The sequence below is a fragment of the Salmo salar genome, chromosome 17 (genome assembly GCF_965601325.2).
Source record: "Salmo salar chromosome 17, fSalSal1, whole genome shotgun sequence".
In the NCBI taxonomy this organism is placed as follows: Eukaryota; Metazoa; Chordata; class Actinopteri; order Salmoniformes; family Salmonidae; genus Salmo; species Salmo salar.
In genome coordinates, this window is record NC_138307.1 from 30,294,107 (window position 1) to 30,320,279 (window position 26,173).

The window sequence follows — 26,173 nt, forward strand, 5'->3', positions numbered from 1 at the left end:
GATAGATTCCGTCGGCACACACTTGAAACATGGCCATTTTTTTTTAAATCAATTTCATAATTGCAGTGGCTTATTCGCAATAGTTGTCACTGCGTATCATATATCCTAGCATCAAAGTTAGCCTAGTGGTTAGAGCGTTGAGCTAGTAGCCGAAAGGTTGGCTCGAATCCCCGATCTGACAAGGTAAAAATCTGTCATTCTGCCCCTGAACAAGGCAGTTAACCCACTGTTCCTTAGTAGGCTGTCATTGTAAATAATAATTTGTTCTTAACTGACTTGCCTAGTTAAATAAAGGTTAAATTAAAGGTCTCACAGCTGCTTATGCTGACAAAACATGTTAGAGAATAGGTCAGATTTAGCTTTGTGATGCTCATTTCAACTTCCTGTCTAAGCACTAAATATTTCACTTAAGATATGTTTTTTTTGTTGTAATTCATTATACAAGAGAATTAGAGTTTGACCAGTACAAATTCATGTACAAACTTTCTTTTTCATTGGAAGATCAATTAAGCTGGCTTCAATGGAGCTGTCCAAACATATTCATCATCAATGACTAAAATAACTAATCTAGTTTTAAAATAAAATGTAATAAACACATATACTTTTGTTTATTGATGTACAGGCTATGTAGTAAAAAATGTCTCCCCCCAAACTAATGGTGAAAACTGATAATCACACCATCTCTATCTGATACATGCAGTGTCTGCCAGCTCATTACCACAGAAAACTGCAGAGGGAAGCACTACCACCCAGCCTCACAGAGGATATTCAACCCTAAGGGCAAATCCAAGGTAATCTCAATATCTTTACAGTAGAAGCTAACAAAACACACCAAAACTGACAAGGTGCACACTGATCAGTAAAGTAAAGAGAGGCTAACATTCTATAACACTCCCTTTCCTCTGCACAGTTCTCTCACAGTGAGAAAGAATACGATTTATTGAGAATTAAGTGATGGAATGATTTTAATCTTAGCTAGTCACAGAACAGATGAGGATTCTCACATTTATATATGTTGGTGTCCTTTTAAGTTGCTCTGCTGAATGAAAATATTGCCAGTCAGAACAGTCTTCTCTCCAGTGTTGACTGATGAACTGTCAGATCTCTTGATATTTTGCAGCTCTTCCCACAGACAGAGCAGAGATACAGATTCTCTCCTGAGTGTATTTTTAGGTGTATTTTTAGCTTTGATAGTGTTAAAAAGAAAAATGCAATTGCAACCTCTTTGCAATAAGGAATTGAGACCTAAAGCTCAAGAGAAGTTTAAGAGAGTGTTTAATACCATGGATACAGTCAGCTGAGTGCATGCATTCAGAAAGCTCACAACACATTTTATACTCTTCCCTTATTGGCATCACCTCCCCAGCTATACATTTTATGGCCCCAATGAGTTTCCCTCTTTCCCCCTGTGGAATGTCCATGGTCCTCTTTGTTTAGCCAGATGTCAGAATCACAACCCGTCCATCTTCTGTTCTGGGCCTGACCCTGCTCTCTGATCCGAGGCAATTTCCTCTTCTCTGATTAGGTCAACATTTCTAAATGAGCATCCTCCCAGTTTTATGTCCTAAACTCCATTAATACTCACAGTAATCATTCACTAAACAGGATACAAACTAACTACAGTTTTTTTTATTTTATTTTTATATTTTATTTTTGCATTTTCCAATTAAGAACATTCAAAACAAAAGTGAAAAGATATTAGACAACAATAGGACAATGTGACGGTAACAGACGAGCGTAACAAAAAAAATAATTATATATACAAACACACATAAGACATAAGTCATAATAAAGAGTAAAATAAAAAAATAAAATAATAATGAGATATTGGATCATATGGTCACCTGCCGTAAGCTACATATTATACATTACGTGTGAAACATTATATAAGGATTATCTAGAGATTCAATCAGTGTGATGTGGGGGGAGATTCTCCATATAGTCAATTAAAGGTTGCCAATTTCTGTAAAATGTCTTTAACTTATTCCTCAAGCAGTAAGTGATTTTCTCCATTGGGATACAACTATTAACTTCCGATAGCCACATTGCAACTGGCAGGGAGGAATCCGATTTCCATTTCAAGGCAATACATTTCTTGGCAATCGCTAGCAATATTTCTGTTAGCTTTATAGTATGGCTTTGCCTAAGATTGGTGTTAGTAAAGTTACCCAGTAGACAGACCTCCGGGTCTAAAGGGAATGCAACCCCGTGGATTGAGGATATGGTATCGCATACCCCCTGCCAGAAACCGTGTAGTTTTGAACACTGCCAAGTGGAATGGAGGAATGTTCCTTCATCTGAGCCACATCTAAAACATAGGGAGGAGATATCAGGGTTGAACTTGTGCAGTCTAGATGGGGTGATATAGAGCTGATGGAGGAAATTAAACTGGATCAGTCTGTATCTGGAGTTCAATGTGGATGTAACACCATCCCTGCATAGGTCACTCCATAGACCCTCATCAAGATCAATACCCAGATCTTTTTCCCATCTAAGTCGAGGTTTATCTAGCTCAGGCAGCGTTAGTCCTGACATAAGAGCATCGTAAACACGGGAAATGGTCTTGAATAGTGGTTGGTCTGCATGGCAGAGTTGTTCAATATGTGACATCTTAGGTAGGTTCCATTGTCCCTTGAGAGTCACCCTAATAAAGTTTCGTAGTTGTAGGTAGCTAAAGAAGTCCCTGTTAGACAAGTGGTATTTCTGTTTCAGCTGATCAAAAGACATAAGAACTCCCTCCTCATAACAATGTTCCAGAAGAGTGATCCCCTTATCAGACCATGGTCTAAAGTTACTATTCTGGAAAAACATAGGGATCAGTCTGTTGTTCCATAAAGGGGTTTTAGGGGAAAGAAATCCCTCTCGTCTGAACAGCTCATGCAGTTTGCACCATGCCAGGACAGAATGTATGATTAAAGGGTTGTCTGTGATGGTTTTTATAGATTTTCTGTCCCATTTGTAAAACAATTCTGCCCCTGTGTCATCATTTACCTCAAGCTTTTCAATGTTCAACCATGAGGGAGAGGGACCATTGTCAAACCTCTGAGCCAGAAACCTAGACTGTGCAGCCCAGTAGTACATTCTAAAATTGGGGAGGTTTAAGTCCCCTTGACCGTAATCAAGGGTCAGTTTGTCCAGGCTAACCCTCGGGGTTTTGCCATGCCAGATAAACCGTCTGGTCAGCTTGTCGAGAGAGGAAAAGAATGCTGCGGGCACAGGGATAAGGAGAGATTGAAACAAATATAGAAATCTGGGCAGGACATTCATTTTAATCACATTGATTCTACCCAGTAGAGTGAGGGGCAAGTCCATCCACTTACACAGGTCACCCTCCACCTTTTGCAACAAGCTGGCCAGATTGAGTTTATAGAGGTTGTTCAGGTTACCATACACCATTATGCCCAAATATGTGAAGCCCAGAGGCGACCATCTAAAAGGAAACTTGTGCTTGATGGAATGATGGTCAAAGACAGACAACGGTAAGATTTCGCTTTTATCAAAATTAACCTTATAACCAGAGAAAGAACTATAACACTGTAGTAGGATCTGCAAGTGAGAGAGGGAGTGTTCTGGGTTTGTTAGAAATAAGATAAGGTCGTCCGCAAAGAGTGATAACTTGTGGGTATGAGGGCCCACCTCAAAACCATGTATGTCAGGGCACGTTCTAATAGCCTCAGCCAACGGTTCGATGGCGAGGGCAAAGAGGTGGGGGCTAATTGGGCAACCTTGTCTGTTCCCCCTATAGAGAGGGAAAGAGGAGGAAGTAATCCCATTGGTAGCAATCCTAGCTTTAGGAGATTTGTAGAGTGATTTTATCAAATTTACAAACACGGTACCTAAACCAAACTTTTCCAAGACGCGAAAAAGGTATGGCCATTCAACCCTATCAAAGGCCTTTTCAGCGTCGAGGGAGACTGCGAAACCAGGTATTTTGTTTTTGTTAGCAAGGTGAATTATATCAAAGAACCTTCTGAGATTATTGGAGGACAATCTATTAATTATGAAGCCAGTCTGATCTGGGTTGACCAACAGGGGAAGACATGACTCCAGTCTCTTAGATAGCATCTTGATGACCAGTTTACAATCTGTGTTAAGGAGAGAGATTGGTCTATAGGAGGCGCACTTTAGCGGGTTTTCCCTTTCTTGTGGATTACAGTAATCACTGCTTGAGAGAAAGACTCCGGAAAGCAGTTGTCTTCCTCGGCTTTTTTAAGTATCTCCATAAGGTAGGGGACCAACAGCTCCCTAAATTCTTTATAGAACTCTGGAGGGAAGCCATCCTCCCCAGGAGATTTATTAGAAGGTAAGGATTTAACGGCTTCCAACAATTGAGGAACTGAGAAGTGTTCACTCAGGCGCTCTCTGTCTTCCTCTGACAGGCATGGGAGGTTGAGAGTGGAGAGAAAGGAGTCGATCTCTGATAGATCATCGCTTGATTGGGAAGTGTAGAGGTCTTCATAGTATTTCTTAAAAGTATCATTAATTTCAGGAGGGTCGAAAGATTTTTCATTAGTAAGAGTTTCTATAGCATTAATTGTCCTCTTACTTTCCTCTGCCTTGAGTTGCCATGCCAATACTTTGTGAGCTTTCTCTCCAAGCTCGTAGTAACGCTGCTTTGATTTCGTGATGGCCCTCTCAGCTTGATACGTGTTCAGAATATTATATTTCAGTTTTTTATTTACCAAAAGCCTGTATAGATCTTTAGTCAGGCCTCTTTGGTAGGTTTTCTCTAGCTCGGAGATTTCAGATTCAAGGATATTCAGTTCCGCACCGTGTTTTCTCTTCAACACTTTAGTATAGGAAATGATCTGTCCCCTCAGATAGGCTTTCAATGTGTCCCAAAGAATGAAACTGTCAGGAGCGGAGGGTTTGTTTGTCAAAGTAAAAATATTGATCTGCGCTTTGATAAATGCACAAAATTCAGGTTGCTTTAGGAGTGTAGAATTTAGTCTCCATCTATATGCTCCATTTACCTTGGTAGGAATGGAGATTGATAATACCAGAGGAGAATGGTCACTAAGCAATCTGGGGAGATACTCCATATCTAACACTCTATGAAACAGTTGGGTCAATAGTAAAAAGTTATCTATGCGTGTGTGTGTCTTGTGTGGGTGTGAATAAAAAGAGTAGTCCCTATCCTGTGGGTGCAACTGTCTCCAGATGTCTAGTAAATTAAGATCTTTCATGAATGACATGGTGAGCTTGCCGGCTTTGGTAAGAAGTGAGGTTTATCAGAGGACTTATCAAGAACTGTATCTAAACAAAAATTAAAATCTCCTCCAACCAGTAGCCATCCTGGTGGTGCTTGAGCAACCTGAAGGAAGACATTCTGTATAAACATATGATCATCGAAGTTAGGAGCATAAGTATTCAACAGGGTCCAAGACTCTGAAAACATATGCCCCTGCACCAAAACAAACCTGCCCGAGGGATCAGAGATGGTGTTGTTGACGCAGAAGGGGATGTGTCTACTTATCAAAATTGCAGTTCCTCTTGCTTTGGAGTTAAAAGAGGACGTGAAAACTTGTCCTACCCATTCCCTCTTCAATTTCTTGTGTTCGCTGGCTGTAAGATGTGTGTCTTGTAGAAACACAATGTCAGCCTTTAATTTCTTAAGGTATGTATAGACTCTTTTCCTTTTAAATCGGGCTGTTAAGACCTTTTACGTTGAATGTGACATATTTTAGTGGATTAAGCATAGGTTGGGTTTCAAATATGTAACCGAATGGAAATCTCTCATATGTAAATAGTCAGGAAATGTTTCAACCTTGGCTTGAACGCAGAAGTGACCTGTGTGTCTCTTTAGGAAGGAAACCACGATAAACATGGAAAAAGAAGGAAAAAAAATCCCACCCACCCCGATTGTCAGACTAAAACAACAATCCCAACAATCAAACATGAATACACTTGTAGAGATATGTTGCTGCTCGCTTTCCATCTTGCTCTTACTAGCTAAACCTTGGCGTAAACTAAAACCTACAAGCTCTCTAAATTGAAAACAAACGTTGTCAATAGACATTTATGGCTGAATATTTACTGGCCACGGTATTGGCTGCTTGAGTCTCTTTTCGGGAGAGGAGAAACATAAATGGGGGGAAAGCAGTGGGCATAAGCCCACTTATTTGCTTCTCCCAGTGGATATTGACTAAACCAAAATATAGTCTCCTGTAAATGTAATAGAACTCACCCCGGGGGAAAAACGGTTAGTTGAAAATGTACAAATCAATAATAGCGACCGGATATCGGGGTAAACGGATCCAAATTCCAAGAAGATATCAGCAGTTCAGTCCAGATAAGAGAAACCAAACAAACTGGATCTTATCCCCCAGAGAGACCGTTTTTCAGACGCGGTTCAGTTCTTTGAGAAAAGTGAACACTTCTCCCGGTGTGTTGAAGATATGGCTTCGGCCTTTGTATTGAACTTTCATCCGCGCAGGGTGGATGAGGTCGCCGGTGATGTTCTTCTCCTTCAGTGCTTTGGCGGCAGGTCTGAACTGCTTGCGACGTCTGGCGAGATCGGCACTCATATCCGGGAAAAGGCTGACCCTCTTGCCATCGATGGTGATGTCCCCTTTGGCTCTTGCGAGTTGCAGTATCTTCTCTCTGTCTTGGAAAGGGAGGAACCTGACCAGGACGGCCCGTGGGGGCTCATCTGGCCGGGGTTTCGGCGCTGATGTTCTGTGGGCTCGTTCGATTCCCAGCGGCTTGGTGAAGTTGATTATGCCTAGGACATCCGGGATCCATTGAGTGAAGAAACGGACCGGGTCACGGCCCTCGCTGTCCTCTTTCAATCCCACCACACGGATATTACTACGTCTGCTCTGGTTCTCCATCTGGTCTACTTTGTTTTTGTATTGGCATTTTTGAGGAGACCTTTGTTACCATCCTGAATTTTCCGGAGGAGAGTAGCCAGCATGTTGGCAGGCTCGCAAGAGGCTGCCAAGAGCAACAGTCTGGAACTGTCGTCTAAGTTATGAGGGCTAATGCTAATCTTGCTAGCTGTGGCGTTATCGTTATCTTGGGAATCAACAACGTTTTGGTCGTCCTTCTTGCCTCTCAGTCGGAGGTCCATGGCTCTTTGGGAAGGTAAGTACTTGACAATTTATCAGCCGATGTTAGAATATTGTTTCAACGTTGTTATTTAGGTAATAATAGAATAACTTTGAAGAGCTCGGTTTGTCAATGTCTGCTCAGCTCTGCGGCATCACGTGCTCCCAACTAACTACAGTTTAACTTGAAACATGTTACATTTTAATAGAATCCATCAGTTCTAAATGTTCAGTTGCCATTGTCGTGTCTTTGTCTTCATTAAAACTGAAGACTTATTTATCAAATAACTCTGTAATTATTATTACGTGATCAAACTGATTAATCATATAACTGTAATTAACTAGGAAGTCGGGGCACCAAGAAAAATATAATTTTCCTAATATAACTTTCAGATGTTTTAATATCTGATCAGTCTTCAATTTAATTAATTATTATTTACCTCACTCCAAACGTCGTAATCTGCACGAACCCAGTCTTCACTATGAGTCATCTATACATCAATTGTCTTAAAATCATTTATTTACTAAGTAATTCACAGAAATGCATAACAAACAGTCAAAGTAGATATGGTTACAAAGAAATGATAGGAGAATGTGCCCTAGTGGGCTAAACCGGCTTGTTAGACAAAAGGGGAGTGGGGGGGTCAACCGAGGAGACACTACAGAGTTGAATATTATAACAATTGAAATGCTAACCCTTTGCACATGAACGCTCACTCATTCGGGAACAATTGCAATCAATATATATATATTTACGCTCAGTGTGTCGTCGGGATCTCTGTTGAAAAGTTTGTTTCTGTTGGAGAGTCTGTCCGCCCTCTCTCTCTCTGTCGTGGTTAGATTGGATAGTTCAGAGTAACATTCATTCATGTCGTTATAGAATAGGTGTTTCGGCGGTTGTCGGTCTTCGCATTCAATGATACCGAATTCCTAGCTGCAGACTAGTAATTAATATCAAAGACTTGTTCTTATTCTGTCGGTATCGATAGTCTAAGAGTTTAACCACGTGGTATGGTTAAAAGTTCAGCAAGAGAAATGCATGGTCTGCAACCTTTAGTCATCTCGTAATTGAGGTAAGCTTGGTCTCCTCTCAAACCTTGGCCCTCTCATTATCGAGGTAAGCTGGTCTGGTGATAGAAAACCTAGGTGGGGGTTTTATTTGGAAGAGCAGAAAAGGGCCTGTCCCATGACGCCAGACCATAACTGTGCTCATGGGCGGTCCTCTGATATAGTTAAACTCCAAAGGGAATTGGAGTTTCCTTCATTAAACAGTCCAAAATCACATTACACAATTTCACAAACAGTTCCATCCCCACTCATTCACTTTATACAACAATTAGATGTACGCCTCATAGCTGAGGCTATTGTATAAACAGCGTGATGGTAATGTGGCCGTATTGTCTCCCATGAGTTTCACAAAATTGTACCAAACGGACCAGTTCGTAACTGGATTCTTCACCAATCTTTTATACCTTCTCCAGAACATAAATGTCGTTCGGTTCTCCAGTTCTGTGAGTTGGAAGAAATTCCTTTGTTCTCTCTATGAAACTCACTCTCTCTATACTGTCTGGCCATGAGGCAGGATCTTCTCTAGGAATTTACGACCTCTCTTACAGAGCCTGGTGAAAGGGGTATAGAGAGGGGGATGGTGCTCGCTGTACCCAAAGAGGGCAACGTCATGACACCATTCTGGTTGGCCATGCTGGCTTATCCCTTGCTTGCTAGCTAGCCAACTACAATTAACAGTCACATCAAACCATGCAGCTAGAATAACAGCAAAGTAACTGCCTTTAATTTTGTTTGACCTGGTTTTAAATTGACATTTCTTTGTATATATCCATAAAGATTATGCGGATTCATGATTTCGACTGGCTGAGACAAGATGTCAGTCTTGTCCTGACACGTTAATTCTCAATAATATAGTGCATATTGAATTTCAATATTGAAATGATGTTGCAAATGTTGAGAGACAGACAGCAAGATTTGTACAACCCCCCGTTGATGCAAATAAAAATGTAAGGCTAGAAGCAAGGGGAAATAATGTCTAGATGCCTTTTACAGTGGAGATCAAGTTAATGAATTGGCAGGCTGGGCTGATGGGCCAGTGGATGAGCAGGGATCTGTCAGACGGAACAGAAAACAAGATTCCCATTTTTGCATCATAGGCTTATCTGTGCTAAACAGTGTTTTTAGAATGGCTTAGAACACGTCTCAACCAATCAAAGCTTCTTTAGACCAACCCGTTGTAGAATATTTTTGAACAATAGCTTGTATAGAAATCAAAAGGTCTTTGGTGCTGCAGTATGCCTCATTCATTGTCATGCACAGTTCTGGTATAAAAAAAAAAAATTGGATTGTCTCCAGTCATGTAAAATGATGTAGAATTGCATGAAATTAGTTTATAAAAGGCAATTTTTTTATGGAAATAAGATGAGATTCATGCAGTGCTTAAATTATAATGGATATATTTTCACCCCTACCCTTGTACACGGTTTTCTGGGAATCCACAACCTTTGACATGTGACGCTTACAAAATGAAGAACTGTTTCTAAAACTGCATATCTAAGGCTCTGGTCTGTTCTAGGAGTGAGGGTAAACTATAGGCATGTTCTCTGCTATCCACTTGATGTTTTAATTATTATTTTGGGTATAGGGGAGAGTCACTTGTTTTTCCCAAGCGTTCAGGGAGGGTCGGGTAAAAATATATTTTAGTGAAGGGAGGGGCATACATTTTTATTTCAGAGATACAATTTTCTCCAGGTATCCCTCATTATAAATAATGTACAGTCTCTTAGTTGTAAAAAAAGAATCCACCCAAACGAATGGAGAAAACTGATCACACCATCTCTATCTGATACATGTTGTGTCTACCATCTCAATCCCACAGACAACTTCAGACGGAAGCAGTACCACCCAGTCAACCAGCCTCAGAGGATATTCAACGCTAAGGGCAAACCCAAGGTCATCTCAATATTTTTTGCAGTAGAAGCTAACAAAACAAAACACACCAAAACTGACAAGGTGCACACTGATCAGTAAAGTAAAGAGGCTAACATTCTATAATGCTCCATTTCCTCTGCACAGTTCAATCACAGTGAGAAACAATAGGACAACAGTAGAGTGTTCTACACTTTCTTAATTTGATCCAATTCACTATTACCACTTATTTTATGAGATGAGAATTAAGTGATGGAGTGACATTAATCTTAGCTGGTTTGAGAGAACTGATGAAGCTTCTCTCCCTTTGTTACCAAAAAGGGAGGTTACTTTAAACAGGGGTCCATTGTCAATCCAGCAAAAAATGTTTTTAATCTGCAAAAAGCTTCGCTCGTTTGTATCCGTTGGTGTGCTTAAATTGCTCTGTTGAGAGAATCTCGCCCCACAGTCAGAGAATGATTACAGATTCTCTCCTGTGTGCACTCTCTGATGAACTTTCAGAGCACTTGATGTTGTGAAGCATTTCCCACAGTCAGAACAGGAGTAAGGCTTCTCTCCCGAATGTATACGATGGTGTGTTTTTAAGTTTCCCAGTCGAGAGTAACTCCCCCCACAGTCAGAGCAGGAGTAAGGCTTTTCTCCTGTGTGCACTCTCTGATGAACTGTCAGAGCACTTGATGTTGTGAAAATCTTCCCACATTCAGAGCAGGGGTAAGGCTTCTCTCCTGTGTGTATACGTTGGTGATTATTTAAGCTGCTGTGTCGAGTGAACTTCTTCCCACAGTCAGAGCAGGAGTAAGGCTTCTCTCCTGTGTGTATACGTTGGTGTTCCTTTAAGCTGCTGTGTTGAGAGAAACTCTTTCCACATTCAGAACAGAAGGAAAGCCTCTCTCCGGTGTGTGTTCTCTGATGAACATTTAGCGCAGCTGATGTTGGGAAGTATTTACCACAGTCAGAGCAAGAGTAAGGCTTCTCTCCTGTGTGTATATGTTGGTGTGATTTTACGCTGCTCTGTAGAGAGAAGCTCTTCCCACATTCAGAGCAGGAGTAAGGCTTCTCTCCTGTATGTATACGCTGGTGACATTTTAATGTATCAAATTGGGTGAAACATTTTCCACAGTCCAAGCAGGAGTAAGGCTTTTCACCTGTATGTAAACGTTGATGTATTTTTAAGTTGCTCCGTTGAGAAAAACTCTTCCCACAGTCAGAGCAGGGAAAAGGCTTTTCTCCTGTATGTACACGTTCATGTGCTTTTAAGGTATCCAATAGGGAGAAACTTTTCCCACAGTCAGAGCAGAAGTAAGGCTTCTCTCCTGTGTGTATATGTTGGTGTATTTTTAAACTGCTCCGTCGAGAGAATCTCCCCCCACAGTAAGAGCAGGAAAAAGGCTTCCCTCCTGTGTGTGTTCTCTGGTGAACTGTTAGGTCAGATGATGTTGTGAAGCATTTTCCACAGTCAGAGCAAGAGTAAGGCTTCTCTCCTGTGTGTATGCGTTGGTGTGATTTTAAGTGGCTTCGTTGAGAGAATCTCCACCCACAGTAAGAGCAGGAGTATGGCTTCTCTCCTGTGTGTATTTTTAGGTGTATTTTTAGCTTTGAAAGAATTGGGAAAATCTTCTGACAATGTGGGCATTGGTGAGACCTCTTAGGTCTGTGATCTTCCTGTTGTTGCTCTCTGGATGTAGAGAATGTCTCAATGTGACCTGTGTGAACAGCATCAGAAATAAGTCAGTCTGATAAACAGTGATTATACAAAATATTATGAACACCTGCTACTTCCATGACATAGACTGACCAGGTGAAAGCTATGATCCCTTATTGGATGTCACTTGTCAAAGCACTGTAGATGAAGGGGTGGAGACAGGTTAAAGAAGGATTTTTAAATCTTGAGATAATTTAGACATGGATTGTGTATATGTGCCATTTAGAGGGTGAATCGGCAAGACAAAAGATTGAAGTGTCTTTGAACGGGGTGTGGTAATAGGTGCCAGGCCCACCGGTTTGTGTTAAGAACTGCAATGCTGCTGGGTTTTTCACACTGAACAGTTTCCCTTATGTATCAAGAATGGTCCACCACCTAAAGGACATCCAGCCAACTTGACACAACTGTGGAAAGCATTTGAGTCCACATGGGCCAGCCTCCCTGTGGAACACTTTCAACACCTTGTAGAGTCCATTAGGGCTGTCCCTGACACCAAGAGTAATCTGTTCTTCCCACCAATCGATTGGCTTACATTTTTAAATGTGCATTTGATGTGATTGTGCTCAGACTTACAAAACGACTAGCACCTGTTGTCTCTCTCTCTCTTCCCTGCTGCAGCGACCACCACAGAACATCAGTGTTCATCACGCTGTCCATTGTACTGAAGTTGCAACATAATTACAGCCATTTCTGACTGAAAAGTTCTGTTGCTGAAATCCCTCATTTGTTTGGGAAAAACATTCTCTATTCCCTCAACTTTCGCCTTTCTTTGTGAGACATGTATGCATTGCATGCACGTGACCAATAGGGCAGGACCTATAGCATATCATAATCACATCAATAAATTGGTTATAACAAACTCAGAACACTGTAACAGCAAAATGGTTGCAGAGGACGTGACAAACTCGAAACGGGAGAATGTTTACTGGTTGCTCAGGAGATAAAGGGGAAGTTAGATATGTGGTATAAATGTGACTAGTTGTGGAAAATACTGTAGATCAAGAAAAATAAGGTAAGGAGCAAACACTGAGTGCATATTAAACAGGTAGATTACAAAACTTTTCTGTTTTGAACAATGTAAACACTAATTATAAGCGCACCAGAGCATCTGTTTTACAGCAAAGACTAAAAACTATCACATTCATTCGTGATTGCAATTTTCAAAAACAGAACGGCTTATTTATTGTTTACGCTAATTATTCAAGGCTCACTTAAATTTATTTTAAAAACTAAAATGCTTGATTGCATTTTAATTCATGAATGACTGGTATGGTGTGTGATGACATGGACGAATGACTGATTGATACAGTAGCCTATATAAGTACTGAAATGTAGGCCTCAGTAAGTTACGGTATTAAGACTAAACAGGATGAGCTCTTAGGCCTAAAGCTGGATGGTGGTTATACAAAGCTGCTATACTAAGCCTACTACCTATTATTAGAATGATGATCATAATAATAATTAGAACAAGATGGAGATCCAGAAAAAGGAGGGGTAGTAATATTCTGACCATTTGGAACAGTGTATAGAACATTAAATTAATAAGAAATAATACCAGAGGCTGGTTTAATGAAAACATTGAGTAATTAATACAGCATAGCAAAGATTAAAAATAGAAGAATTTGTTAAATTGTTTATCCGACGGTTGCGTGTGGCTTGGTGCTCACGGAATCAGTAGGCTATTTAACAAACAGGCAACACAAGCAGGATCTGTCTGATTTCTGCAGATTTATATGGATGATATATAAATCCAGGCACAATTAACAGTTATGCTGGCACAATTAACAGTTATGCTTATAATAGCAATTTAAGTTGGGGTTTCCTCTCTCACTTCTATTAGACAGTAAGGCAAGTGCTGTTTTCTCATCTCCTCATCCTGCTGCCTCCGCCGCATTGTTCTTAACACCAATATGCTGGTTAACTTTGCTATTATACACATAGCAACATTGTCTAGGAAAAGGCGCTAATTCAACAGCACACTGATGTGTTTCAGAACTGTGAACTAACTCAGTATTAGGAAAGTGTTCTTACTGTTTTGCACACTCTGTACATGCCGAATAGGACATTTTAACATCAGCAGTTGTCACAAAGTGCTTTACAGAAACCCAGACTAAAACCTCAAAGAGCAATCGGTGCAGATGTAGAAGCACAGTGGCCAGGAAAAACTCCCTAGAAGGCAAGAAACTAGGAAGAAGCCAAGAGAGGAGGTAGACTCAGAGGGATGGCCAGTACTCTTCCAAACATTAGTAGTGAATTTCATACAAGTTGGTCACCTCACTTAAATTGAGCTGCAGGAGACTCACCTCACGAAGCACCCATTTTGGTAATTGTGCTTAATTGTAAACAAACACACGTGACTGGCTCAAACCGTTGTTTTGGGAAACTAGTAACCGTAAGTTTCATAATGAAAAATCTTTATTATGAAAAATATCTAACGGGCGAAATTATGAACGTGATGTGTTTTATCTATGACCTAGTGCACAAGTTGACTACAGGTATTTATATAAAAACTACAAATATTCAATCCCCAAAAAACGTCAGTAGCAGAATGCTAACAAGTACTAAGGAATCCTCAAAGAGAGTACTAGCTAATGCTAATGAACGCATTGCGAACATTTTGTACAGTTTCCGGCCTTAAACGATACAGGTAATTCAAAAACGCCACTTACAGTTTGTTGCACGAACAAAATGAATATTAGCCTGCAAGGCTCTTGATCCAGGAGGGGATTATCTGCTGTTACCTAACGAATGTTTGATTTTGGAAGAAGATAACCACTGAGCTAACTAGCTACTAAATTAGCAAAGCAAATGCACAACTGCAGAGCATTTAACACATTGTAGACTGTTAACTTAACAGCTGTACGATATCTAGCTGGCAAACATTTAGATGTGAATTCCATACTGTAATTAGATCACCAAGCGCATGCTGCACAACAGTAACTGACTCACAAGGCTCCGGTCTCTTCTCGTTGTGTGTTTGTCATCAAACACCACGTGACTGGGGGACTACCGTAAACTACATAATAATGTGACAGATGAAATTAAGATGCAATGTTCTGTATCTCCTAACGTATTGCAAATTGACATTAGTCATTTAGCAGAACAGTAGTGAGTGCATACATTTTAATACTTTTTTTTCGCACCGATCCCCCGTGGGAATCGAACCCACAACTGGGCTACACGTGACCACGTGACTTCACTTCTTTAGTCTACTCTCTGATCACTCCAGATAGCCCAGTGAATAAAACAAATGCTGGCAATACTGGTGTCAAACCATGCAAGTATCAGTAGCATGAAATAACATCTACCTTCTCATTGAAACAGTTCATCATGAAACAGTTCTACTGCAACTTTTCATGCACAGTGGGAAGTTGGAATGAATAACACAAACTTAGTTAGATAGAACCTGCTCTTACCATGACTAACAGATTTTCCAATCTTCTCCTCCTCTTCTTCATCTTTAATGTTGACATTCAGCTCCAGTGTTTGACTACAGTCTTCCAGTTTCACTGATGCCATCTCTCGATCCTGCATTGCAAACTGGGCTCCACTGTCACAATCAGGACCCAGTGACTGTAGGTTTGGACTCAGTGTGGAAGGAGAGAGGCAGGCTGGGTTTGTCCTCACTCTCAATGTTACCGGCTTGTCAGAGAAACAAGGCCCAACAAACAGTGACGGGTCTCCGCTTTTATAGAGAAGTACATCCTTTTAGTAGACGTGGCAGATAGTGTGTAAAAGGCAATTAGCAATTAGTTGTCTGTGCAGATTGAAGATAGCACGAGGTTGATAGCCCGAGGTCTCAACCGTCTAACTGTATTCCCAACAGCAAACACTATAATGTGCTCCTTTCTGCAAGTTACCATACATGTGACTTCCTGTAGATAGTAAACCCACGGGATGTCACATGCTGCGGACGCACCTAACGGATCATAGCGATGTGCCCAGTCTTGTGACAAAGTCACACAAAGACAAGTTTGTATCAGATTAGAAAAAAACACTAGCATATAACAAGAGACTATTCTTTAAGCAGTAAAACATGGGATAGCACGACTAATTATGTAATTTTCCACTACAGGCCTCAGACTTCTGAGTCGGACAGTAGTAATAAAGAGAAACGGACACAAACATTTGTCTTGACAGTTCTGGCACTTTCTTTATTCTCTAAAAATATATCATATTTTTTTCTTGTTCAATTATCTAATTTCAATAGATCAGGTAGCTAAGCATTGACAACAAAACATTCATTCATATTAGACAACGTTCACACTATAAATTAGGCTACACAACATAAGTAAACTTAACCTATAGTAGATTTCCCAAATTCACATAAATGCTGAAATGACAAAACCTATAGAACATGGTTGCAGTTTGTTTTAAGCAGCACTATGTACTATTTGTAATTGTCTCACTGCTACCGCACGGCAAGCGGTACCGGAGTGCCAAGTCTAGGTCCAAAAGGCTCCTTAACAGCTTCTACCCCCCAAGCCATAAGTTTGCTGAACAATTAATCAAATGTCCACCTGGACCATTTGCGTTGGCACGCAGTCTACCATTCCGCAATACGTTTTATCACAGGGGACAATTTTAGGACTCATCATTGTAGTCTGTATAAAAATGTGTGATGGATCTCTCTGTCTGTAAGAAGAGAGCTGCATTCTCTTTTATTTATTTACAAAGCAATTTTACAGAAACTCCCTTCAAATGTAACTTCATTAATTAAGTTAAGAATCATAAGTTACCAAACCCGTTCTCAAGAATGGATAACACTAGCGACCCCTTCAGTCTCCACATATTTGGGAAAATCTGCGTTTCGTTTTTTTGCCCCTAATTTGTGGAACAATCTGCAGAGTTCACTGCAGCTAGATGTGCTGGTGCCACTCAGGCAGTTTACATTATTGATTGAGGACCTCTATGTAGTTGAATGGGATTGCTTTTATTAAATGTTTATTTTGTTATTGTGTGCTGAATTATATTGTTTTATACACATACAGTACCAGTCAAAAGTTTGGACACACCTACTCATTCAAGGGTTTTACTTTATTTGTACTATTTTCTACATTGCAGAATAATAGTTAAGACACCAACACTATGAAATAACACACATGGAATCATGTAGTAACCCAAAAAGTGTTAGATTTTAACTTTAAAAAAAATATTTTATATTCTTCAAAGTAGCCACACTTTGCCTTGATGACAGCTTTGTACACTCTTGGCATCATCATGCGCAATTGCCAATCGTCAGCTGGAGTGGTGTAAAGCTAGCCATTGGACTGTGGAGCAGTGGAAATGTGTTCTCTGGAGTGATGAATCACGGGTTCATCATCTACAGTCCGACGGACAAATCTGGGTTTGGAAGATGCCAGACAATGCTACCTGCCCCAATGCAGAGTGCCAACTGTACATTTTGGTGGAGGAGGAATAATGGTCTGGGGCTGTTTTTTCATGGTTCGGGCTAGGCCCCTTAGTTCCAGTGAAGGGAAATCCTAACACTACAGCATACAATGACATTGTAGATGATTATGTTCTTACAACTTTGTGGCAAAAGTTTTGTGGAAGGCCCTTTCCTGTTTCCAGAAATGGTTAGTTGAGATCGGTGTGGAAGAACTTGACCGGCCCGCACAGAGCCCTGACCCTTACCCCATCGAACACCTTTGGGATGAATTGGAACGAATGGTCTGTTCTATATCTTCAATCAAACTAAACATGTACTACTCTGACAGTAAAATGTTTAATGGTATTTTTCATCAGTTGTTTTATATGAAATGTCATTTCCACCACACTCTGTCATTACCACAACGCTAAGTCATTACCATCACGGTACATATTTCTGTGGAAAAGGTTATTAAATTACAACTGATATAAATTATTTTTCCCATATGTGAACCTTATATACTTGTTCTTAATATAATATTTTACATTACTTTATAAATTAAGATTTTGATGTGGTAAATACATGTTTCTGAGTATAATAAAGGCATATATGGACATTTAGACATGACAATGATGAATACATATAATTAAGAAAACTTCCAAATAGTAAAAAAAATAAAAAAGAATTGTATGTGAAATGTTATATAAAACACCTTAGGCACAATTTCTGTAATTTCCTTTTCAACTAAAATAGCTAATTCTATGACATGGTGGTAATGACATTTCCCCTCAGGTATTTGGAGAAACCGATAAAAATATTTATATTCTTAAATAGTTTGGTCTCAGCCACTATTTGATATTCTTTCCAGATAGAGTGAAGAAGATATTCAGATAGATAAAAAGCAGTTTCAAGAGGTTTCATTTTCCAAAACATTTCACATCAACCATATATTTAATAGAACAGGTAGGCCTATTAAATAGTGATGCACCGATATAACATTTCTGCCCATACTGATATCCGATATTTTCCTTGCCAAAAAAACCCAATACCAGATAACCGATGTAAAAAAAAAAAAATGCCGCATTTTAAGCATTCTAGTACAGTTAAATAGTTCACACACACATGGACGCAGCGGTCTAAGGCACTGCATCTCAGTGCAAGAGGCGTCACAACAGTCCCTGGTTCGAATCCAGGCTGCATCACATACGGCCATGATTGGGAGTCCCATTGGGCAGCGCACAATTGGCCCAGCGTCGACTGGGCCGTCATTGTAAATAAGAATTTTTTTCTTAACTGACTGGCCTAGTTAAAAAATATATATATATATTTTTTTATTTCACCTTTATTTAACCAGGTAGGCTAGTTGAGAACAAGTTCTCATTTACAACTGCGACCTGGCCAAGATAAGGCAAAGCAGTTTGACACATACAACAACACAGAGTTACACATGGAATAAACAAACATACAATCAATAATACAGTAGAAAATCTATATACAGCATGTGCAAATGAGGTAGGATAAGAGAGGTAAGGCAATAAATAGGCCATGGTGGCAAAGTAATTACAATATAGCAATTAAACACTGGAATGGTAGGATGTGCAGAAGATGAATGCACAAGTTGAGACACTGGGGTGCAAAGGAGCAAGATAAATAAATAAATAAATACATTATGGGGATGAGGTAGATTGGATGGGCTATTTACAGATGAGCTATGTACAGGTGCAGTGATCTGTGAGCTGCTCTGACAGCTGGTGCTTAAAGCTAGTGAGGGAGGTAAGAGTCTCCAGCTTCAGACATTTTTGCAGTTTGTTCCAGTCATCGGCAGCAGAGAACTGGAAGGAGAGGAGCCAAAGGAAGAATTGGCTTTAGGGGTGACCAGTGAGATATCCCTGCTGGAGCGCGTGCTATGGGTGGGTGCTGCTATGGTGACCAGTGAGCTGAGATAAGGCCGGGCTTTACCTAGCAGAGACTTATAGATGACCTGGAGCCAGTGGGTTTGGCGACGAGTATGAAGCGAGGGCCAGACAACGAGATCATACAAGTCGCAGTGGTGGGTAGTATATGGGGCTTTGGTGACAAAACGGATGGCACTGCATCCAATTTGTTGCATAGAGTGTTGGAGGCTATTTTGTAAATGACATCGCCGAAGTCGAGGATTGGTAGGATGGTCAGTTTTACGAGGGTATGTTTGGCAGCATGAGTGAAGGATGCATGTTGCGAAATAGGAAGCCGATTCTAGATTTAATTTTGGATTGGAGATGTTTAATGTGAGTCTGGAAGGAGAGTTTACAGTCTAACCAGACACCTAGGTATTTGTAGTTGTCCACATATTCTAAGTCAGAACTGTCCAGAGTAGTGATGCTGGACGGGCGGGCAGGTGCGGGAAGCGATTGGCGAGGAACAAGCGGTTGTACGTGTCGATCCAGACCATCCCAAACATGCTCAAAGGGTGACATGTATGGTGAGTATGCAGGCATGGAAGAATTGGGACATTTTCAATTGTGTACAGATCCTTGAGATATGGGGCTGTGTATTGTCATGCTGAAACATGAGGTGATGGCAGCGGATGAATGGCAGGACAACGGTCCTCAGGTTCTTGTCATGGGGATCTCTGTGCATTCATATTGCCATAGATAAAATGCAATTGTGTTCGTTGTCTGTAGCTTATGCCTGCCCATACCATAACCCTGATACCACCATGGAGCACTCTGTTCACAACACTGACATCAGCAAACCACACACAATGCCATACACAGTGGTCTGCACTAGTGAGGCTGGTTGGCCATACTGCCAAATTATCTAAAACATTGTTGGAGGTGGCTTACGGTAGAGAAATTAACATTAAATTCTCTGGCAACAGCTCTGCTGGAAATTCCTGCAGTCAGCTAGCCAATTGTATACTCCCACAAAACTTGAGACACCTGTGGCATTGTGTCACAAAACAGCACATTTTAGAGTGGCATTTTGGTATTTATTAGGGATCCCCATTAGTTGCTGCCAAGCATCTTGTTAGGTTTGATTTTCAGAGTAAATAACTCAAGGTCGCTAGAGAAGCTTAAACCAAGTTTAATTCTTCTCAAAGGGTCGATACAGCTGCATTCAGACAAACGACATTTCACACAAACACTGATATTTAACCCTTTCTCCTAGGCTGAGTCTCCTGCTCCACAACTGAACAGCCAATGCATCCCTGTTGCTAGACAGAACCTTAGTTATGTCTGTTGTTCCACACCTCATCTAACCTGATCTCTTCCCCAAAGTGCTCACTCCTCCCCAACTCAAGGCGGTCATGGTTATTGATACCAGAATGTGTCTCTTCTCCTCCCAGAGGATCCCTGATGGCTAACAATAACATATCCTGACATGTATAACGTGATGTATAACGTTTACATTTTCTCCCTCAGTGGCATTGTTAGTTTCTAAGATCTCCACCTGTCTCCCCTACACATTCCAAAGCCATCTGACTCCTACAGATAACCATTAACTTCTGATGTAAAAACCAGTCTCGATCACGTTGGACACTATCCTGATGAGGATTCTGGGTGAAACAATGTTCCAAGGTTCACCCAGAATCTAACAATCTACTCAACTACAAGGTGCACCTGTGTAATGATGATCATTCTAGTTAATCAGCTTCTTGATATGAAACACCTGTCAGGTGGATGGATTATCTTGGCAAAGGAGAAATGCTCACTAACAGGGATGTAAACAAATTTGTGCACAAAATTTTAGAGAAATAAGCTTATGTCTGGAACATTTCTGGGATCTTTTATTTCACCTCATGAAACATGGGAACAACACTTTACATGTTGCGTTATATATGTTTGTTCAGTGACAGTAAAAAAAATATATAACACAAACTATCAATAACAAAATGTAAATTAAAACTAAATCAACCTGCTTTTCTGTTCTAATCAGGTCCCTATGACATATTCCCTTTAAAGTTTAACTAAGTCACTGGCCTGCCCCTGTGAGCACAGACATGATCAGGCATCATAGAACCGCCTCTTCCACTGTTACGAATAAAAGCCCCTCCTAAGAAAATCCTATTTAGATTAAGCAAACCCACAGCGTGAGCTATGATTGCGAATAGTTATTGAATTCCTAACCATACCACGTGGAGCATTGGCTACACGGGTGGAAATGGTTCAACTTTGAGACTATCGATCCCTACAAAATAAGAGCAAATCTTAGATACTAATTACTAGTCTGTAGCTAGAAATTATGTCAAACTGGGACGCGAATACCGAAAACCACCAAAACATCTATTCTATGAGAACATTTCTGAATGGTACTCTGAAGTATCTATTCTAACCACAAAAGACTGATCTTCAGGGAAACAGAAAGAGACTCGGATGAACTCTCCAGCAGACGGACCGGATTCCAACAGAGAAGATCATGACACATGGGCGTAAATATATATATTGATTGCAATTATTCCCGAATGAGTGAGCGTTCATGTGCAAAGGATTAGCATTTCAATTAATATAATTATCAACTGTGTGAAGTGATCCCTTTTGTTTTAACCTCTCTCAGTCCACACCCACTTCCCTTTGTCCACCAAGCAGTCATATCATCTTAGCACACTAGGGAATCTTCCATATTATTGTAACCAATATCTACTGTTTGTTTATGCATTTCTGTGATTATTTAGTTAGTTAATAAATAAATTATTAAGCCAATTAGTGTATGGATGATTTATAGTAAAGGCTGGGTTCGTGCAGACAACCAACAATTTACGACATTTGGAATGAGACTGACGTGAGGTAAAGAATAATTCATTAATAGAAGACTAATTGATTCGATATTAAAATATCTGAAGAGTTCTATTAGAAAAATTATAACTTTAATCTGAAGATTTTCCGTGGTGCCCCGACTTCCTAGTTAATTACATTTACATGATTAGTTTAATCACGTAATAATAATTCGAGAATTGATTTGATAAAATAACAGTTTTCACTTATAATGATGCCAAAGACACAACACCTGTATTTGGGGAGTTTCTTCCATTCCTCTCTGCAGATCCTCTCAAGCTCTGTCAGCTTGGATGTGGAGCGTCGCTGCAAAGCTATTTTCTGGTCTCTCAAGGACATTCAGAGACTTGTCCCGAAGCCACTCCTGCGTTGTCTTGGCTGTGTGCTTAGGGTAGTTGTCCTGTTGGAAGGTGAACTTTCACCCCAGTCTGAGGTCCTGAGCAGGTTTTCATCAAGGATCTCTCTGTACTTTGCTCCATTCATCTTTCCATCGATCCTGACTAGTCTCCCAGTCCCTGCTGCTGAAAAACATCCCCACAGCATGATGCTACCACCACCATGTTCTACGGACAATTCCTTCGACCTCATGGCTTGGTTTTTGCTCTGACATGCACTGTCAAATGTGGGACCTTATCTAGACAGGTGTGTGCCTTTCCAAATCATGTCCAATCAATTGAATTTACCAAGGGTTGACAACATCCAAGTTGTAGAAACATCTCAAGGATGATCAATGGAATCAGGATGCACCTGAGCTCAATGTCGAGTTTCATAGCAAAGGGTCTGAATACAGTATTTCTGTTTTTAATTTTTAATAAATGTGAAAACATTTCTAAAAACCTGTTTTTGCTTTGACATTATGGGGTATGTGTGTAGATTGATGAGGAACATTTATTTAATCCATTTTAGAATAAGGCTGTAAAGTAACAAAACATGGAAAAAGTCAAGGGGTCTAAATACTTTCCGAATGGGAAAGGGGGATACCTGGTCAGTTGTACAAATGAATGCATTCAACTGAAAATGTGTCTTCCACATTTAACCTAACCCCTCTGAATCAGAGAATGCGGGGGGGCTGCCATAATAAACATCCATGTCTTCAGCGCCCGGGGAACAGTGGGTTAACTGCCTTGCTCAGGAGCATAACGACAAGTAGGCTGTGCAATACGAAAGGGGAATAAATAAAAAACTCTCATGTCATGAAAATTGTGAGTTATATCATCCTCCACTCACTATCACAAGGGTTAGTAACTACACAGACTCATTTCATAGAACTTTAAAACACTGGCAGTTTGTCTACTTCACTTCTTTAGTCTACTCTCTGATCACTCCAGATAGCCCAGTGAATAAAACAAATGCTGGCATTACTGGTGTCAAACCATGCAGGTCTCAGTAGCATGAAATAACATCTACCTTCTTGTTGAAACAGTTCTACAACTTCTCATACACAGTGGGAAGTTGGAACGAACAACAAACTTAGATAGAACATGCTCTTACCATGATTAACAGATGTCCCAATCTTCTCCTCCTCTTCTTCATCTTTAATGTTGACATTCAGCTCCAGTGTTTGACTGCAGGCATCAGTGAAGTGGGAAGGCATATCTGGATCCTGCAGTGCAAACTGGGCTCCCCTGTCACAGTCAGGACCCAGTGACTGTAGGTTTGGACTCAGTGTGGAAGGAGAGAGGCGGGCTCGGTCTGTCCACTCTGAGTCGGCCAGGAGTAATAAAGAGACACGGACACAAAAGTTATTCTTGACAGTTCTGGCACTTTCTTTATTCTCTAAAAATATTGTTTGTATTTAGGTTCAGGAGATCCACAATACTGTTGAGCTAATATTCTATAACAGGAACATGTGCTCAAACAATAGAAATTTGAGGTGAGCTCTTGTCCAAGTCAAGCACTGATCTCATTTCAATAGATCAGGTAGGTAAGCATTGACAACAAAACATTATACACAAAGGACACACAACGTAAGATCACTTAATATATAGATTTCCTAAATTCACATAAAATGACTCAAAAAAACATTAATTACAAGGTTAGCTTGTTTCAGGCAGCAGTATGTACTATTTTCCTTAAGAACTGCGTCTTCATTGTTTCAATCAAAAACCAGTAGTATTGCCGTTGACACCATAGTTATAGATAGATATAGATAAAGATAGATAAAGATAGAAACAACTGAATGTGTCTGAATATTAGTACACATGTAGAAATAACTGACAATCATTACATTCAGCTTCAAAACTGTAGTGCGACCGTAAAATTGCCTGCACCCACACTGCCGTTGACCCAGTCCGAGCCGGCGCCGCCATATTACCAGCGTGTGAATTTTACACAAAACCTATAACATGCAGCTCAGAAATCTCAAATAAATGTATTGTTTATGAAAATTAACCTGAGCAGAATATGTACATCACTAAGACAAACCCAAAGTATCTAGCTACGTGACTTGTAAAATAGTTTAACGTCACCACGTTCTTCACCCGGTTTGACACAAAAATAACACATCAAATCTTTACCAAACGTGATAATACTTTTAATGGATTTGACAATACATTAAGTATCCTAAACACGGTGTATTATTGTTACAGCCAGTTCCGGTTACCGGGCTCCTCGGACATGGAGAGGAGCTAGACGTGCACCTTGTTATGCCATCACTCAAGAGCAACTGAGGTTTCTGATGTCCTGTGCTTTCAGTGTGTCTCAGATGGCAGATATTCTACGTGTCCTGATCAACAGTCAAACGTCGTCTAAGATCAGTTGTTCTTGGGCATAATGCTATAAACTACAGACTTTAGATGCATGGTTTCCAGTTTCTTACCAATCAAACAATTTAGAATGACTACAATCAAGACAGGACTTTAAAATGACTATGATGATATACATTACCTCATCCCTGTCCATTGTTACACATTTTTTTCCCAGACACTTCAATCTGTCACATGCACCATTATATTCTGAGATGTCAGACTTGGCTCTGGATGAAAAGATTAAGAACTTGGTGGCTGGGAATGACAAACTTGGACCAGAGGCTGTTTGAGCACAATTAAGGGCATTGGGAATCCGGGTGCAGAGACGCAGAGTGAGGGACAGCATGATTTGTGTTAACCCGCAGGCGGCTGCCCTCAGAACCATGTCGCAGAGGCTGCATAGGTCATACCGTGTTGCTGGACCAAACTCATTATGGCACCTTGATGGAAACCACAAACTGATAAGGTTTGTATCTTTGTGATAGATACAATTATCTATATCACTGGTGAGAAGTTGTACATCTCAAATTGTTCATCAACAACTAACAGTTCAGTTTAGCAAGCAATGGCCAATATGTCACTCATGTGGATAATAATTGTTTTATTGTGTTTCTGCTACTTCTGTGATTGATAGAATATCTGCATCATGAAATTAACAAACATGCTTATATTTTTATTTTATTTAAGTACATACTGAGGCAAAAACGGTTGGAACAAAGTATTTGTGCCTAAGTGTGAATAACAGGAGAGTCTGTCCTCTTGACTGATCAAGATTTAAAACAGTTATTTTTCCAATTGAAGTAGATATTGTAATCCCACATCTTCTGCTGCAGGAAACAGTCTAGAACAAACCCTTGTCGTAGCCTTTAGAGGGCAGAATCTAAGTGATAAAGGAGGATGGTGATGTTTGTATATTTAATGTATTCAGCTTTTGTATCAACCAGTGCTGTGTTTTCTGATTTTGGTGGAGGATAGTAATACATGGTGGCATTGATGGGTACAGCCGTCTTGTTGTTTCTCAGTGCTTCCAGCAACAATCGCAGCAGTACTGTAATGGATTGCTTCATGAATGCTGTCTCCAGATATGGCGTTTCCTCCAGAGTTAGGACGGACCATGGAGGAGAAAACAACGCTGTCTGCTTGTTGAATGTAATACATATTGAAAATATTATTTAAAAAATAGAGCTACATGCATCCTTAAAATGTCTTCTTGACCTACACATTGATTACATTCTATAGTGAGTGATGCATGCGGCTACATTCTTTTTCTTCTGTAAATCATTTTCAGAACTCAATCACCTCATGTTTGACAGCTTTATTGCTTTTTCCATGTTTTTGAAATGTATAAGCCTTTAAATGACCTTTTACAGACTACTTCTACAAACGTGGCTACACTTGTGGCAGCACCTATTCCTGTGCCCAAAATGACACACGACAGTTCCGTAAGGTAACATTGACTATACGAAAAACAACCACCCACAAACCCAAAGGAAAAAACAGGCTGCCTAAGTATGGCTTCCAATCAGAGACAACAAAAGACACCTGCCTCTGATTGGAAACCATACTCGGCCACACATAGAAAATGAACATAGAAAATGAAAACTAGAACAAAT

At 40.2% G+C, this 26,173-nt stretch overlaps 1 protein-coding gene across 1 annotated transcript; it reads right to left on the minus strand.

The window, feature by feature from the left end:
• Window positions 1-7,551: 7,551 nt before the first annotated feature.
• Window positions 7,552-24,945, minus strand: LOC106575856 (uncharacterized). Its single transcript, XM_082963311.1, has 2 exons — window positions 24,831-24,945; window positions 7,552-11,689 (listed from the first exon to the last, which is right to left on the minus strand). The coding sequence occupies exons 1-2, from the start codon at window positions 24,943-24,945 to the stop codon at window positions 10,446-10,448; spliced, it is 1,359 nt and encodes a 452-aa protein (XP_082819437.1). The 3' UTR covers window positions 7,552-10,445.
• Window positions 24,946-26,173: the final 1,228 nt, after the last annotated feature.